This window comes from Gossypium raimondii, chromosome 2 (genome assembly GCF_025698545.1).
Source record: "Gossypium raimondii isolate GPD5lz chromosome 2, ASM2569854v1, whole genome shotgun sequence".
NCBI classification, from domain to species: domain Eukaryota; kingdom Viridiplantae; phylum Streptophyta; class Magnoliopsida; order Malvales; family Malvaceae; genus Gossypium; species Gossypium raimondii.
Window position 1 is genome coordinate 39,411,563 of NC_068566.1, and position 18,008 is coordinate 39,429,570.

The 18,008-nt window shown below is 33.3% G+C and overlaps 1 protein-coding gene across 7 annotated transcripts; it reads right to left on the reverse strand.

Moving 5' to 3' along the window:
• Window positions 1-2,077: 2,077 nt before the first annotated feature.
• LOC105788712 (glucosidase 2 subunit beta-like) lies at window positions 2,078-5,361 on the reverse strand. 7 transcript variants are annotated; one of them, XM_012615727.2, is made up of 7 exons: window positions 5,180-5,353; window positions 4,445-4,596; window positions 3,981-4,162; window positions 3,533-3,650; window positions 3,341-3,445; window positions 2,752-2,891; window positions 2,078-2,376 (listed from the first exon to the last, which is right to left on the reverse strand). In XM_012615727.2, the coding sequence occupies exons 2-6, from the start codon at window positions 4,509-4,511 to the stop codon at window positions 2,845-2,847; spliced, it is 519 nt and encodes a 172-aa protein (XP_012471181.1). In that variant the 5' UTR covers window positions 4,512-4,596; window positions 5,180-5,353; the 3' UTR covers window positions 2,078-2,376; window positions 2,752-2,844. The 7 variants fall into 7 exon arrangements, with proteins under 7 accessions (XP_012471181.1, XP_012471179.1, XP_052483455.1 ...); XM_012615725.2 differs by having other exon boundaries at window positions 2,752-2,902; XM_052627495.1 differs by having other exon boundaries at window positions 2,752-2,902; window positions 3,341-3,650; window positions 4,445-4,512; window positions 5,180-5,355.
• Between the last annotated feature and the right edge of the window lie 12,647 nt (window positions 5,362-18,008).

The following is an 18,008-nucleotide window of genomic DNA, read 5'->3' on the forward strand; positions in this document are numbered from 1 at the left end:
CTTAATCTAGCTATCTCGGGGATTGATTTGTAAAGTTATCAAAGTGTTAGGATTTTGTCATGGATGAATATAGTTGAACTATGAAATTTTATGGTGGAAAATGAAAGGTTGTTGATAGATAAAACAACTTTTGTAAATGGAATTTTGATGAAAATATGATTTAGGGACTAAATTGAAAAGTTGTAAAATTCATGGAAAAATTCTAAATTTTATGAAATACATGGGCTGCTATTGTGATATGTAAAAATTGGCTAGGCTTGGAATAAGGATTAAATTTCATGAATTTTATTTTCAGAGCCTAGGGACGAATTGTAATTAAATAAAAGTATAGGGAAAAAATGGTAATTTTTCCTAAGATGTGAATTGGATTTAATTGAATATGAATTGTATTAAATTAAGCTAAATTTACTCGTATAGATCCGGATAGACGAAATTCGGAGTTAGATCGTAGAAAAGAAAAAGTGTCGGATTAGTAGATTTTGCGTACACGAACAATTGTCGAGATAAGTTCGTATAACTAAATTATAAAATTATATGTTTGAATTGAATGTTATGTATGTTATTGTATAACTGACATGTATGAAAATCGGTCACATATCCGGTAATGCCCGACAAGTATTAAGTCTCGTTTGAATAAATGAAATTCGATGGATACAGGGTTCCTGAATTGGTTGTGGACCTGCATATGTTGCGGACACATCATAGATCGAAAGAGCGTCCCGTTATTATCTCTCATAAGCATCCCAATATTTGGCTCTCTCGAGCTTCTTTATATGGTTCTTGCAAGCTTCCTGTTTATAGCTCTTCGGAGCATCCCGATTGGTTGACTCTGCATGTGTTGTAGACACACCACAACTCTTATGAGCGTCCTGATATATGGCTTTCCGGAGCTTCCTAATATTGGCTCGCTTGAACTTCTCGATATAAGGCTATTCAGAGCTTATTGAATATGGCTCTTATGAGCTTCCCGTTATACATCCTGGATAAGCTTCTCATTATATGACTCGAGAGAGAGCTTTCCGTTTATGTGCTTATATGAGCATTCTCGAATATGAATTTACGGATTACAGTTTTGTACACTTCAAGTGTACTACCTGTGTATCTTTCGATATTTCATGTAAATTCAATAGGCAAAGTTCTGACATGGAATAATCTGAACTTGAGATGAAATGTATATGTTATATGAATATATGATGTGGAAAACATATGTATATGAAAATTGTTATGTTATGAACTCATCCTTGTTTCTTGATATTCAATTGAAGTTCATGACTAACATGTTGCTTGAGATCATATGTGTTTAGGCAAATTGCCAAATTTCTTTGGATAAATATTTGTATGCTTACCTTATGTGTGAAATAATGGTAAGTTAAATTTTATGTTATCCGAACTTACTAAGAATTAAATGCTTACTATGTTTTATTACCTCTATTTTATAGTAATTCGGAAGCTCGTTGGGTTGGAGGCTTGGCAGATATATCATCACACTATCCCTCGGCTTATCTCAGTATAATTAGTAAATTACTTTTAATTATAATGGCATGTATAGGTTGAATTGGGATATTAATGACATGTATGTGATTTTGGTTGTAACCACTACAGCAAAATAGACTTTTAGCGGCGTTTTTTTAGGCCTTTAGTGGCGCTTTTAAGCGCCACTAAAAGTATTAGCGGCGCTTTCACAAGTGCTGCAAAAAGCGCCGCTTGCCAACGCCACTAAGTTTAGCGACGTTTATGTGAAAAAACGTTGTTAAAGGCTATGACCCTTAGCGGCGCTTTTGTGATAAACGCCGCTAAAGAACATGACCTTTAGCGGCGCTTCTGTCACAAACGCCACTAAAGAACAAACCTTTAGCGACGCTTTTTGCAAAAACGCCACAAAAAACATAACATTTAAAAAAATATATTTTAATCAAATAATATTTATTTTTATGATAAATATTGTATTATGTTTTATTTTTAAAATTTGAACTTTAAATATACTTTTAAGGATAAATAAAAAAATATTATTTAAATTAAATTTTCTATGAAAATGATAAAAGAAGGCAAATAAAGGAAACTTAAATAATAATAAAAATTAATAAAAGTGAGAAAACGTAAATAATTAATAAAAATTAAAAATTATAAAATCAACACCAATGCAATGCAATGCAAGCCATTGTTGAGTCTAATACAAGTGAAGAAACTAAGATCCTAAGAAGAGAATCCTATTTTACTAATAGCAGTAAATGCAACTGACAAGAAATATCCATACTTTGTCCAGTATTTATATTGAAAAATCAGATCAGAAGAAGCAATCTCTTTGCACACCATTTAAATTCCTAGTAAGGCCTTCGAAAGTAGTTGATGAAAGCCGGCATACACATCCGATCAAACCTGTACATAGAGAAAATTGTTTAGGGGGAACAATTCAAATTCTAACACAAAAGGCATATGACACCACGAAACTAGCAGTGCAAATTAATAATTGAATTCACCAAATATTTGGAACCAATTGCAATAAATAGTTAGTATAAAAAGACTCAGATACCTATAAAGCTACCTCACAATCAATTACTACACAATATAAGTTATTTTGTTTAAGAAATAAGCTTATGAAGAACAAGTACTTCGAGTACTGCTCCCTAAAGTGTATTGCAACAGATACTAGAATACACACCCATTCGCCTGTGCAGGAAGATCTTTTTAGTGATATATAATGAACCAAAATTGATATTGTGTGAAAAAATCAAACATAATGCACATACATACCATCTGATTGCATCTGCAGCCAATCTTGTGTGCATATCAATTCAGTGAGCTTCGACGGTTGGGGGATGTAAGATATAGATGATACTGCCAAAGCTAAATTACATTGCTCCAGTATTTATAGAACTTTGCTTTCCTCTTCCCTGCCAATGAACTAAGAAAAGTATTAGGGCTCTTGCACAATTCAATCAACAGTATGTAAACATGACAGATTTTAGAAAAAAAATGTATATTTGCAGTAGGACTTTTGTTAGTAGAGAAGACATTAATGGTTTCAACAAATAGCTTGAAATAGCCAGTAATGGAACTTGCCCATTCCCACTCATCGTCACCTGAAGCAAGGTCTGAAATTCAGATCAAGCTCTTATTAAAAACTACAATGAAATATAGTGATTATATTCCTTCCGAATATAATGATTTGGAAGCCAATGAAGAATACTCTAGATCAAATAATTTCGCAGTATAGTGATTATATTCCTTCCGAATCTTATTTGCATCTACAGAAACACAAAATATGAGACATAATAAACTTAATTTGATTATGAATTCTTTATAGAACAACAAATATTGGCAACCATAACTTCGTGCTTACCTAGATTAGCGACAGGGATTGAAAACAAGTTAATAGACTGAAGGAAATTCTGAGCAGTTTCCTGTATCTTATCCAACCAAGATTTACCGCTTGGAGTTGCTATATCTAAAGATATCATCAAAAAAAGGTTTAAAGATGTACATATTACAGTGCAAGTTATTCTTTTCGCAACTGCTTCAGAAGAGCTAAAACCTGACGAGTTTTTAAGATCTTGTTCCCCACTCTTTTTCCCCGTCCAGCGTGATTCAACGAGGCGACCAAGTTCTTCTCTTGACAATCCTTCAGAACTTTCATGCTCATCTTTTTCATTCTAAAACCAATAGATTCTTAAGCAGTAATGGTCAATATTCTCAAAGAAATTATTTCCCTACTGTTAATAAAGCAGATTGAAACATGGAAAGACCCAATTGTTTGTCTATGTTTAAGTGTGTTAGATTTGCTAAGCGACATACGATGTTACAATTTAAATAACAAGATCATATTGTCACTCCTCCAGGTGTTAATAGTATCCGATGTTCAATCGATGGTGCAGTCTGTGATAAACTGAAAGAGGATGGGAAAATATGAAACACATAATTGAATTGAAAACAAAAATAGGCGGCAGATGGTACGCATCAAATTGACTTGCTTTATATTTAACCTGATCTGATGGAGATTCACCAGCTTGCCCCTGTTTTTCAACATCTGATGCTTTCATGGGTTCTATTTGGCTGTCAACATTCTTATCGGGTCCACTCTCTTCGTTTTCAACTTTCTCATTCCGAGCTTCTCTCATCTTATCATCTTTCTCTTGGGGCTCCTGCTCCAACTTCCGAACTTGCCCTTCATGTATAATGTCGGGAATGAAATCAAATAAACAAGAGATATAACAAAGACATAAATTATGTCCCTTAGCAAAATTGTACTATTTACATCTCAATCTATGAAACAAAAATGACATCCAACAAATCTTCTTCGAGATAGATGCACAATTTTATATTAATTGTTTACTTCTATAATAATAAATTCATCTAAGTAATTAAAACAGGAATTTAGAAAATAAAACATTAGGTAGAAAGCCAGATAAATTTTGGCAGTAACCATGACAAAGAACAAGAAACCTACCTAGAACCAGCGATTGGTAATTCTCCTCGACCTGACACGAACAGCAAAGCCACCGACGCATCCTCATTCTTTTCTTCAAAAACTTAAAAAGAGTAACTCTCTCTAACAACTCCTAGGCCTAGGCCTGGGCCAATTTGTTCACCTTAAAAGCACTAAATTACCCAATCCATTTTGAGTAACAAATTCAATCAATGATTTCTCTAAACAGCTAATTAAAACATGTCACTGGGATTAACAAGGAAAAATAAAATCCATTTCCCACTACATCTTTATTGAAAAAGAAATGTCTTTTAGTGTAAGATCTTGCGGTACACAGTATACCATACAAAGCATGTGATTTGGCCAACATGTAAGCAACAAGAAACGAAAAATTTGGGTAATTTTGATTGAAATCACAAACTTTAGACAGTAATCAAAATACCATGATCAAATATATCTTTATAATTGAAAGAAACCTAACCTCAAAAGCAAGAATTTTTAAGATTACTCGTTAAAGATTTGTTGTACCAAATACAAAAAAAGAAGTACTTGATAACAAAGAAAGCACAAAGTTTGGGAGATGAAAGAAAAAAGAAGTATGATTTCAAAAATTGTCAACAGCAACAAAACAAACAATCACAGGTGAAGGGATTCACACAAATAATCTTGGGTGCATAAAACCAACTTAAAACCCAGAGTAAGAAAATGGCAGAGCATTGAAAGAACAACATATTGAATCAAGAAAAAGAGAGGAACCTGTAGTTAATTTCCCAGCCATATTGGGAACTTATTGAAGATTGAATCAGAAAGAAAGCAATGGAATGGCCAAAATCCCCAAGTTTTCAGCAGATTAAAAGGGAAAAAAAATTAAGTACAAAATTTGGGGTATTTAAGGCGCGCGATGGAGATGAGGAGAAGAGGGAGTAACTAGCGGGTAACCAAAAATTTGGATTTTGAATATCTTTTTTCTTTAATAAAAACGCCGCAAAAAATTATTTTATTTTTGTAAAAATCTTATATTTTTTCTGTTAAAAATTATTTTAAAGTAAAATTATTTTTTGTAGCGTTTTTTATAAAAATGCCGCTATTGCTTACCTTTTGCGGTATTTTTCATAAAAACGCCGCAAAAAATTATTTCATTTTAAATCTGTTAATATTTATTAGTTAAGTGATTTTATAAAATATTTATTATTATTTTTTATAAATTGAATTTTTTTATTAGTTTTATATGGATAAAATTTTTATATGGATAAGCCTGTATAACAAAGTCGGCCCAAAATTTTTATATGGACATGCCCGTATAACAAAGTCGGCCCAAAATCGTAGAACTTACGGTGTAATGAATGCAGTACCCTATATATGCGCTTTTGAAATTTAAAAGGAAATCTCTACATTTTAATTTTGAGATATTAAATTTTTTATTTTTTTAATTTAAACATCTAATTTTACGGTTAAAATTATCAATGTAGCAATTAGAAAATGATAAAATAATTTTGTAGTCTTTAATGTTTGTAATTTTATTAATTTTTATTTTGTTTTTATAAATTGATTTTTTTATGCTTTTTATGAAAACGCCACTAAATGTTTTTCTATATAAAATGGCTATTTTTAAAGAAAAATTATTTCTTGTATGCTTTTTATAAAAACGCTAAATATTTTGCTATATGAAATGGCACTATTTTTTAAAGTAAAATTATTTTACTATCAAATAATCTCTCACATATCAAATTTCTATTAAAGATTGAGACGTTAATTATGATTTTATATTGTTCATTTCGATCTAATCTCCATTTTATTAGAGATATTTCTTGCTAACTAAAATATAATTATTTTGCTAGATGTTCGATGTGGAATGATTTTAGTTTTGTATTTTATTTTTATTTGTTATAATTTGGTCCTATATATCTAAAATAGATAGTTACCTATCCGTATCACTTTGTTACATTTTTTTATTTATTAATTTTTTAAATCTAATATTTAAATATATCAAATGGTTTAAATTAAATACTTTTTAGTCATAAACACGCTAATGTTACCTTTTCCGGCGTTTACAGAAGAAACGCCACTAATAAATTAAATTATTGTAATGAAACGACACCGTTTTGAAAAATTCTAAATCATATTAGCGGCATTTTGGCTATAAACGCCGCCAAAGCTTGCATATTTTACAATTTTTTATATTCAATTATTGTATATTGCATATTAGTTTTAAACTAATAATCTTTACAATTTATTATTTCTCTTTTACAATTATATAAGAACTTATTTAATATACAAATTAAAAAATACTAATTAATCTAAACCTTAAACCCTAACTCGACCTCGAATCTCTAAACCCTAAATTAGTAACTCTTAACCCTAAACCCCAAACCACTAACCTCTAAACCTTATTTAATATAGAAATTAAAAAACACTAATTAATCTAAATCATAAACCCTAACCTGGCCCCAAATCCCTAACCCCTAAACATTATGTAATATATAAATTAAAACACACTAATTAATCTAAACCATAAACCCTAACCTAACACTAAATCTATAAACCCTAAATCTCTAACTCTTAATCTCTAACCCTTAACCCCTATCCCCTAACCCATAAACCTTAAATCACAACTCTTAAATCAGAATCCCTAATTCATAATCCCTAATTCCATAATTTATAAACCTTAAAATTGCAACTCTTAACCAGCCCTAAATCCTAAATTAACCATATATATACCCTAAACCATATATATTAAACCCTAAATTATAATGATAATTAAATTAAATATTTTAAAATTAATACTATCGTATCTTTTACAATTATATTTGAAATTATTTAATATATAAATTAAAAATCAATCAATCATGTACACAAAAAATTTTAAAATTATTTTAAATAATAGTATTTTAATTTCTTCATTTTTAACAAATATTTTTCTATGTTTTTTTATTTCAAATTATTTTTACGTGTCATTATTTCAAATTTATCCATTTTTAACAAATATTCAATTAAAAATAAATTAAATAGTAAATAGCAGATAAAATGTTTTTGCGGCGCTTTTTCAAAAACGCCACTAAAGCCCTGAGCATTAGCGGCGCTTTTTCAAAAACGCCGCTAAAGATCTGAGCATTAGTGGCGCTTTTTTAAAAACGCCGCTAAAGATCTAAGCATTAGCGGCGCTTTATCAAAAACGCCGCTAAAGATCTGAGCATTAGTGGCGCTTTCTCAAAAAATGCCGCAAAAGATCTGAGCATTAGCGGCGCTTTTTTTAAAAACGCCGCTAAAGATCTGAAAGGTACAAAACGATGTCGTTGGACTTAGACTTTTTGCGGCGTTTTTTCGAAAAACGCCGCTAATGCTAATTTTTAGCGGCGCTTTCCTAGAAACACCGCTAACGCTCGATCTTTAGAGGCGTTTTACGTAAAACGCCGCTATTGCTCGATTTTTAGTGGCGTTTTTTATCCAAACGCCGCTAAAAGTCTGTTTTGGTGTAGTGAACTAGCCTTTGGAATGACTTGTGATAGATATGTTTTGAAAAGTATATAAGAGTTTAGACATAGTTTATATGTGCTTGAAATGGATGAGTGGTGGAAATCATATGGATAAATTGATGAGCGGATGAAATGACATATTTAGTACAAAGATGTTTTTATATGTATTAGGTTAACTTGATAAAAATAAAGACTTGGTCATAAGTATTAATATGTCATATATGATACTTGATATTGGCTTGATTTGGATGTATTGTATTGTCTTGAGAATATGTTTAAGTGTTTATGTAGGTGGAAGGCAAATTTGGGTGAGAAATATGGCTTGGGAATAACCTATTCCGTCCACACGGGTAGAGACATGGGCGTGTGTCTCAGCCGTGTGTGACACACAGCCTAGCACATGGACATGTGTTTTGGCCGTGTGTCCCCTGCATCTTAAAAATTTCAAAACAGAATGTTTAAAGTTGATCACACGACCTGGCACACGGGCATGTGGCTTGGCCATGTGACCTCTGTACCTAGTTCATGCAAGTTAAATTGTTCACATGGCCTAACACACGGGCATGTGACCCAAGTTAGAGTGTTACACGGGTACGAACATAAGTTGGGACACGGTCGTGTCTCTATTTTGAATGCCCATACAGCCTCAGACACGGGCGTGTCACTTGGTCGTGTGAGCTATACGGCTTGACCACACGGGCGTGTGTGTCCCCTGCACTTTGGAAAAATTTTGACATTTTTCGAAAAATTCTTTGAGTACCTAGTTTAGTCCTGACTTGTTTCTAATGAATGTTTTGGGCCTTGAGAGCTTTTGTAAGGGACTTTATGATTAATTCCTGATATGATTGTATAAATTATATGAATTGTCTGTATTTTAATCTGTAAATTCTAATAATACTCTGAAACCCTATTCCGATGATGGATATGGGTTAGGGGTGTTACAGTGACAATATTCACAATTTGATGTGTTGGTTGGACGAGTTTTGGAAAAACTTGATTTTGACGTGTAGCAGAGATGGGTAGGACCGTTTTCCTAAAATCTGAATCGTTTTACAAATTATGCATTGGCATCATCATGCATGATATGCTTATGAAATATTAAGATATGTGATTTTATGGCTTTGTATCATATATGTTTTATATTGTGAATAAGTTTATGTTAATCTCACACCGGGCTTAAAAAACTCACTCCATTAATATTTCAACCTTTCAGGTAACACTCAAACATAGAACTTGGATCAGCACTTGGTGGAGCATTTCGGAAAATTTTACATCATGAATATTTATTGGATTTTTAACTATTTTGATTTTGGGTTGTGTTTTTGTGAACTTTTAGACTTTGAAATTTACCTTTATTTTGGTTGTGATTTAGATTTTTATGACTTTAAAACTATCATGCATGCATGCAAAATTATGGAATTTTAAGTATTTTTAATAATGTCATTTTCTAAATTAATTGTATTTTTCTTAAAATTTAAACGAAATAATAATTCGTAAATTTCCTAAATAGATTTATGAAAATTGCCACGGGCTTCTTTATAAAAATCATTTTATAATTATAATATAAGATCCTTCATATTTAGATGTTTTCAAATGACATTACAATTAAATGATGCTTTTCTTTTAAAAATAAATATATTTTACTAAATATTTTTCGAAAAGATAAAATTAGACAATTTTAGAAATTTTTACGATTTCAAACTCAAACCTCTACTCGTTTTTTTCAAAATAAACAAATAATTTCACAAGTCGTTAATGTAATTTTTGAAATTCAGTCATAATGTCTGGGTCAGGTTTAGGGGTGTTACAGAACCATCGTACACGGTTCTTAAACATCATGTTCTTCACTTAATGGAGTGAAATATTCAATTAGCTCCACATCAGTTAACTCAACAAACAACTAAATCGGTTCAGTGTTGCCACTCTGATTCTGGCAATAAAGTGCGACCATTGTCTCGACGTCTTCATCGTCTACAAGTTCCATCTTAGTGAATTTGACGAGATTTGTCGAAATTGGGAATTTGTAGAATAGTTTCGAGATCCTCCTCTCACAAAGTCTAATAATTTTTGCACTGATCATTTCTTTCATATCATTAATCGACACATTTCTATTAAATCTTATTGATAATTATTGGTGACATATATATCCAACTGTTGTTGTCAAAATTACCTCATCGAAATAAACACATACGAAGAATTAATTATTCATCTTTAATACTAAGTCTTTAAAAATAATTACATTTCTCAATATTTTATTTCAAAAAATATATACTGTAAAAGAAAATAAAATTCATATGTATTAACTTTACAAATTCTTCTCTGTTTTTTTTTTTCTTCAATTTTTTCCCTATTCTCTTCTTCTCTGCTAAACGTTCAAAAAAATATTGCTTAAGTAGGGTTTGGTGCAGCCTGATAATGCTCCTCCACCTGGGTGCTGTAACACCCCTTACCCGAGACTGTTGCCGGAGTTGAGCATGGGGCGTTACTTGACTTAACTTATTAGTTCGGGGAATAAAAATTTGATTTTAAAATTTATTTCACTGTTTACCATAATGCTATGCACCTGTGCAGTAGTCACTAATTTAACTATAACTCGAGTTAAAAAACTCAAAATTTAGATCCGTAAATTTTCCCTGAAACTAGACTCATATATTATCTTACCATAAAATTTTCAGAATTTTTGGTTTAGTCAATTAGTACAGTTTATTCATTAAATTCTCCCCTATTTCACTACCTGACGGTTCTGACCTTTATTCACTAAAAATCAATTTTCTCATCGTATGATTTTCATATGGTGTTCTCACTTGTTTCTACAAAAAATAGAATCACTAAGGAATCTAGAAATATAAATTATAACTCATAATTATTTTTGTACAATATTTAATGATTTTCTAAATTCAGAACAGGGGTCTCCCGAAACCATTCTGACCCTGTCTAACAAAAATTCAAATATCTCAGAATATAAAATTCCTTTACCCACACCGTTATTTTTCTATGAAAATAGACTCGATAAGATTTAATTCTATATATCATTAACTCTCTAATTCATTTTATACTATCCTTGGTGATTTTTCAAAGTCACGTCACTGCTGCTGTCCCAAAACTGTTTCATTGCAAATTTTTACTCTTTCATAATTTCTAGGTATAAATTATCAACTAGGCATACATAATACCAAACATATTCTTACTTAGCCATTTTAATAGCTAAATATTATCACATATTTACACGTCATCCTTTAGCAATATCATAAGGACATACATTCAAAATGACTAAGTCCCTATACATGCCATAGCTCAAACATTGATCATCATAAAATACCGAGTTGTTGTTGTTGATAGTGTAAGCGCTCTCCGACGTCTTTAAGATCCCCGAATTAGCTTTGCAATACTATAAAAGAAGGAAAATAAAAGAAGTAAGCATAAAGCTTAGTAACTTTACAAGAAAATAAATAACAACATTTAACACAAATAATTATACTTAAATGTCATGATATTTAATTTCCTCTTTACTTACTCTCTTACTCGTTCACTTGTTTACTTAGATAACTCATGATTATAACTTACTCTTCTCTTGCCGAAATGTTTGTTCTCAATTGATAACATAATATGATTATAACTTACTCTTATAACTCACCTGAATTTGCTATTTATGCTTTTACCTGAACTTTCATGAAACATAATTTGTTTATTATCCCGTTGAGCCACATTGGAATAATAAGGATACTTGGGTCTCTTTTCTGATAATAACATGCCAAAGCCATGTCCCAGACATGGTCTTACATGGGATGTTTCTTGTACTGCCAATGTCATATCCCAGATATGGTCTTACATGGGAGTTCTCATATCGGTGCCCATGCCATGTCCCAGACATGGTCTTACGGGGGACCTCTCATCTCGGTGCCAACGCCATGTCCCAGACATGGTCTTACATGGGACCTCTCATAATCTCAATGATACCAATGTCATGTCCCAAACATGGTCTTACATGGGATCTCTTTACCCAAATGTCATGACATTTGTATTCGATACATTCATTATATTTCAACGGGACTTTTTAACACTAATTCTCTATCATCTCATACTTGAGCCAACATTAAATAATTTCATAAAATAAATACATCATTGCTGTAAAATAGCAGTATTAATAATAATTATTGAAATATTGTATTTATTTACCGTAAACTTACCTCAGTACAAAATATGGCCAAATCTATCAACTTAGTCTTTAACCTTTTTCTTTCCTCGTTCTAACCCCGGATTTCGTTCTTCTTAATTTATAATATAAAATTTAGTTTATTTAATACTCACATTTATCAAAACAGCCCTCGACTCTAACTTTGGAAAAATTACAATTTTGCCCCTAAACTTTTACATATTTACACTTTTGCCCCAAATCTCGGAAATTAAACTTCATCCCATATTCTTATGTTTTATAACATGCTGAACATTTTTCCTTTTATGGTAACATCAAATTCCCATTCTAACACTTACTTATGAACATTAGGTATTTTTACCGATTATGTCGTTTTACTCTTTTTCACTTAAAATCGCTTAGCAAAAGTTGTTTAACATAATTTCAAGTTTCATATTCTACCATAAACATCAAAATAAACACATTTTACCTATGGGTATTTTTCCAAATATGAAACCTAGGTTAAATTATTACTAGAATAAGCTAAATCAAGTTACCGAGGCTTCAAAAACGTAAAGAACATTAAAAATGGGGCTTAGAATCACTTACTATAGAGCTTGGAAGCTTTAAAACCCTCACTATGGCTTCCCCCCTTGCTAATTTCGGCCAAATGAAGAAGATGAGCACAATTTGCCATCCTTTTCCCTTTTAATTCATTTTAATTACTAAATTACCAAAATGCCCCTAACTTAAAAATTTCCTATTTCACTTATCTCATGTCCATTTTTGTCCATAACTTAACCAATGGTCTAATTACCATATAAAGACCTCCAATTTAAAATTTCATAACAATTGTACACCTCTGACGTGTAGAACTCAACTTTTACACTTTTTACAATTTAGTCCTTTTGACTAAATTGAGTGCCCAAACGTCGAAATTTTTGAACGAAATTTTCACGAAATCATTCCCTGAGATTGTAGGCCATAAAAATATAGTAAAAATGAATTTTTCCTCATCGAATTTGTGGTCCCGAAACTACTGTTTCGACTAGGCCCAAAATTAGGATGTTACATTTCTCCTCCCTTTATGGATTTTCGTCCCCGAAAATCTTACCTGTGAAGAGATTTGGGTACTATTTTTGCATAGCCTCTTCGGGCTCCCATGTAGCCTCATCAACCCCATGCCTATTCCATAACACTTTCACAAGTGCAATACTCTTGTTCCTTAGTTGTTTAATCTCTCTATCTAGAATTTTTACCGGTTCTTCAACATAAGTCATGTCTGGCTGAATCTCAACCTCTGTTGGTGGGATCATATGTGACGGATTGAAATGGTAATGACGTAACATAGAAACATGGAATACATTATGAATCTTCTCTAACTCAGTTGGCAAAGCTAACAGAGATGCTAAGGGCTCAATTCTTTCAGTCACCTCAAACGGTCCAATGAAACGTGGACTTAGTTTGCCTTTCTTGCTAAATCTAAAAATTTTCTTCCACGGGGATACTTTCAAAAACACTTTGTCACCAACTTGATACTCGATCTCTTTTCTTTTTAAATCTGTATAAGACTTCTGTCTGTCTGAAATTGCTTTTAAACAATCTCTGATAACTTTTACTATCTCTTCTGTTTCTTTGACTAAATCAATCCCGTAAATCTAATTTTCCTTAATCTCTGTCCAATATAAAGGCATACAACACTTACGTCCATACAAAGCTTCATAAGGAACCATCTTCAAACTCGACTGATAACTATTATTATAGGCAAACTCTACCAACGGCAAATATTTCTCCCAACTGCCTTGAAATTCTAAAACACAACATCTGAGCATATCTTCAAGTAGCTGAATAACTCTCTCTGACTGACCATCGGTCTGAGGATGGAAAGTTGTACTGAAGTTCAACTTTGTACCCAAAGCTTTCTACAATTTCCTCCAAAATCGCGAAGTAAATCTCGGATCTCTGTTTGAGATAATCGATAACGGTACCCCATGTAGTCTGACTATCTCTGAAACATACAATCCAGCCAACTTGTCAAGTGAATAATCCATATGAACCGAGATAAAATGAGCTGACTTTGTTAACTTATCAATCACAACCCATACTACATCTTTCTTTTTCGGTGTCAACGGCAACCCTGCTACAAAATCCATGGTAACTCGGTCCCATTTCCACTTAGGAACTAACACAGGCTGCAATAAACCTGAAGGTACCTGATGTTCGACCTTTACTTGTTGACAGATCAAGCATCTAAAAACAAATTTTGAAATATCTCTTTTCATTCCTGCCCACCAGTACATTTTCTTTAAATCGTTATACATCTTTATACTACCTGGATGAAAAGACAGAGAACTACTATGTGCTTCTTGTAAGATCTTCCAAATAATCTCATCATTCTTTGGTACACATTCTCTGTCTCTGAACATCAAACAAACATCAAAACCGATCTAAAAATCAGACTCTACACCCGACTCGCACTGAGCTTTTCTAGCCTACAACTCACTGTCATCTTTCTGAGCTTCATAGATTTCTTCGAGAAACATCGGTTCAGCCATCAACTCAGCTAAAATGGAACCATCATCAGATAAAGTCAAACTGGTATTCAAAGCTCTGAATACAAATAAAGATTTTCTACTCAAGGCATCAGGAACAACATTTGCCTTACCAAGATGGTAATCGATCACTAACTCATAATCTTTAATCAACTCTAGCCATTTTCTTTGCCTCAAGTTCAAATCTTTCTGAGTCATCAAGTACTTCAAGCTTTTATGGTCAGTAAATATTTGACACTTTTCACAGTACAAGTAATGTCTCCAGATCTTCAACGCAAATACAATGGCAGCCAGCTCTAAGTCGTGCATCAGATAGTTTTTCTCATGTGGCTTTAACTGTCTAGAAGCATATGCGATGACTTTATCTTCTAGCATAAGTACACAACCCAATCCGTTCAAGGATGCATCACTGTAAATCACAAATTCTTTACCTGGTTCTGGTTGTACTAAAACAGGAACTTCAGTCAACAATGCATTTAACTTGTCAAAACTCTGCTGACATTTTTCAGTCCATTCAAACTTGATATCTTTCTGCAACAACCTTGTCAATGGGGTAACTATCATGGAAAATCCCTTTACAAATCGTCTATAATCCAAGAAAGCTTCTAACCTCTGATACATTTCTAGGAGGCTTCCAATTAAGAATTGCTGAAATTTTACTCGGATCAACTTTAATACCATCACCTGAGACAATGTGTCCAAGGAATCCAACTTTTCGAAACCAGAACTCACTTTTACTAAACTTGGCATAAAACTTATTATCTCTCAAAATCTGTAAAACGGTTCTCAAATGCTTGGCATGTTCAATCTCATCACGGAATAAATCAGAATATCATCAATGAACACAACTACAAATTTATCCAAGTAAGGTCTGAAAATTCGGTTCATTAAGTCCATGAAAATAGCAGGAGCATTAGTCAAGCCAAATGGCATCACAAGAAACTCATAGTGACCATACCTAGTCTGGAAAGTAGTCTTTGGAACATCTGACTCTTTAACCCTCAATTGGTAATAACCAAATCTCAAATCTATCTTCAAAAACACAGTAGCTCCCTTCATTTTGTCAAATAGATCATCAATTCTAGGCAATGGATATTTTTTTCTTTATAGTTACTTTGTTAAGCTGCCGGTAATATATACATAATCTCGTTGAACCGTCTTTCTTTTTAACAAAAAGCACTGGTGCACCCCACGGAGAACAACTAGGCCTTGCAAAACCTTTATCAGTTAATTCCTGCAACTAAGCTTTCAATTCTTTCAATTCCAACGAGGCCATTCTATAAGAAGCAATAGAAATAGGAGTTGTACCTGGAATCAACTTAATATCAAATTCAACTTCTCTAATAGGAGGCAAACCTAACAATTTTTCCGGAAACACATCTAAATACTCACGTACCACTAGCACTGATTCAATTTTCAACTCTGGATCTCTAGTATTCAATACAAAAGCAAGATAAGCTTCACACCCTTTTCTCAAACATTTCTGAGAAAACATAACAGAAATCATAGCGAGAAAACCATCTGACTCATCTGAATCAACCCGGATAATATCACCATTTCCACATTTCAACTCAATGTATTTCTTTTCATAATTCACTATCACATCATGGGCAATCAACCAATCCATACCAAGAATCGCATCAAACTCATCAAATGGAAATAGCATGAGATCGGCCGGAAAACAGTGACCTTTAATCATCAAAGGGCAACTCTTACATACTTTGTCTACTAACACATAGTAGCCTAATGGATTTGATACTTTAATTACAAATTCAGTAGATTCTATAGGCATATTCATACTAGGCATCAATCTCATACAAACATAAGAATGGGTCGAACCCGAATCAATTAAAGCAATAACATTAGTATCATAGAGAGAAAATGTACCCGTAATCATATCAGGGGAGGATGCCTCTTCACGAGCACAGATAGCGTATGTCCTTGCGAGTGCTCTAACATCTGGTCTAGCTATTAAGTATCTGGGCGTACCCCTGTTACTTGCTCCAACTCCCAAATTCCTCTGTGGTCTGCCTCTAGTAGGAGCATTTCCCGATCTCGCACTCGGTATTATTTCTCTTTTAACTGTTTCAGGACAATCCCGAATATAGTGATCTGGTGCACCACATCTAAAGCAATCATTTTCATTTGCTCTGCACTCTCCAGGATGACTCTACCGTATTGGGCACATTCTGGCCTAGGTGGTCGAGTACTACCCGTACTTGCGACTGTAGTAGTCTGAGCTCTTGGACCCTTAAATCTTCTACCTCTGTTTCGGCTAGAATACATGGCTGAAAAATTTGATCCACTAGAGAACTCTCTAGGTCTCTTGGACGTAGACTGAAATGATCTGCTCATTTGTCTTTTCTTCTTGTCTTGCATTTCAATTTCAATTTTGCCCTTCTCTTTTTCTTTTAACAAATCTTCTGCCTTACAGGCTCTTTCAACCAGAACAACAAACTCTCTGATTTCTAAAACACCCACTGACAGTCGGATATCATCATTGAGCCCATCTTCAAATCTTTTGCACATATTAGCTTCAGTGGACACAAACTCCCGAGCATATTTACTAAGTCTGACAAATTTACATTCATACTCAGTCACAGTCATCTTACCTTGTTTTAACTCAAGAAACTCTTTTCTTTTTTGAGCTATAAACCTCTGACTGATATACTTTTTACGGAACTCCTCCTGAAAGAAATCCCAAGTAATTCTCTCACTCGGTACCACTGACACAAGAGTCTTCCACCAATGATAGGCCGAATCTCTGAGAAGTGAGACAACACACTTCATGCATTCTTCAGGTGTACAGGATAATTCATCAAAAACTCTGATAGTATTCTTGAGCCAAAATTCAGCTTTCTCTACATCATCATCTTTAGTAGCCCGAAACTCTTCAGCCTCTTGTTTTCTGATCTTATCAACTGTTGGTCTTTCTCTTCTAACTATACCTGCGGTTGGAGAAGTTACATGGGAACCTGAGAATCATGAGGGGGTGGAGGTCTAACAGCTGGATTCGTACGAACGAACTCAGCAAACCAATCATTCATAGCTTGGAAGAAGGCTTATCGAGCCCCTCCTCCCTGACTAACTGATACGAGCCTTTCACTACTATCGAGTGGCACCGTCCCTTCTGCGGGAGCGGGCGCATTACTCTCTACATCATCTGCACCAGCTCGTTCGAAATCCATAACTATAAAAGAAAATATTTTAAAATCGTCAGGAGTCGTCACACTATCAAAATATAGGTATGGCATGTATAACTAGACTCTTATTCACACTGAATGTTCCGAGAACTAACTAAACTGGCTTTGATACCAATAAATGTAACACCCCTTACCCGAGACCGTTGCCGGAGTTGAGTGTGGGGCATTACTTGACTTAACTTATTAGTTCAGGGTATAAAAATTTGCTTTTAAAATTTATTTCAC

Coding starts and splice junctions, on each gene's coding strand:
- LOC105788712 (XM_052627495.1), bottom strand. CDS start 4,511: ATGAGGATGCGTCGGTGGCTTTGCTGTTCGTGTCAGGTCGAGGAGAAT. Junction 4,163..4,444: donor TTACCAATCGCTGGTTCTAG/GTAGGTTTCTTG, acceptor TTATACATGAAG/GGCAAGTTCGGAAGTTGGAG. Junction 2,903..3,340: donor AATCCCTGTCGCTAATCTAG/GTAAGCACGAAG, acceptor TACTTTTCTTAG/TTCATTGGCAGGGAAGAGGA.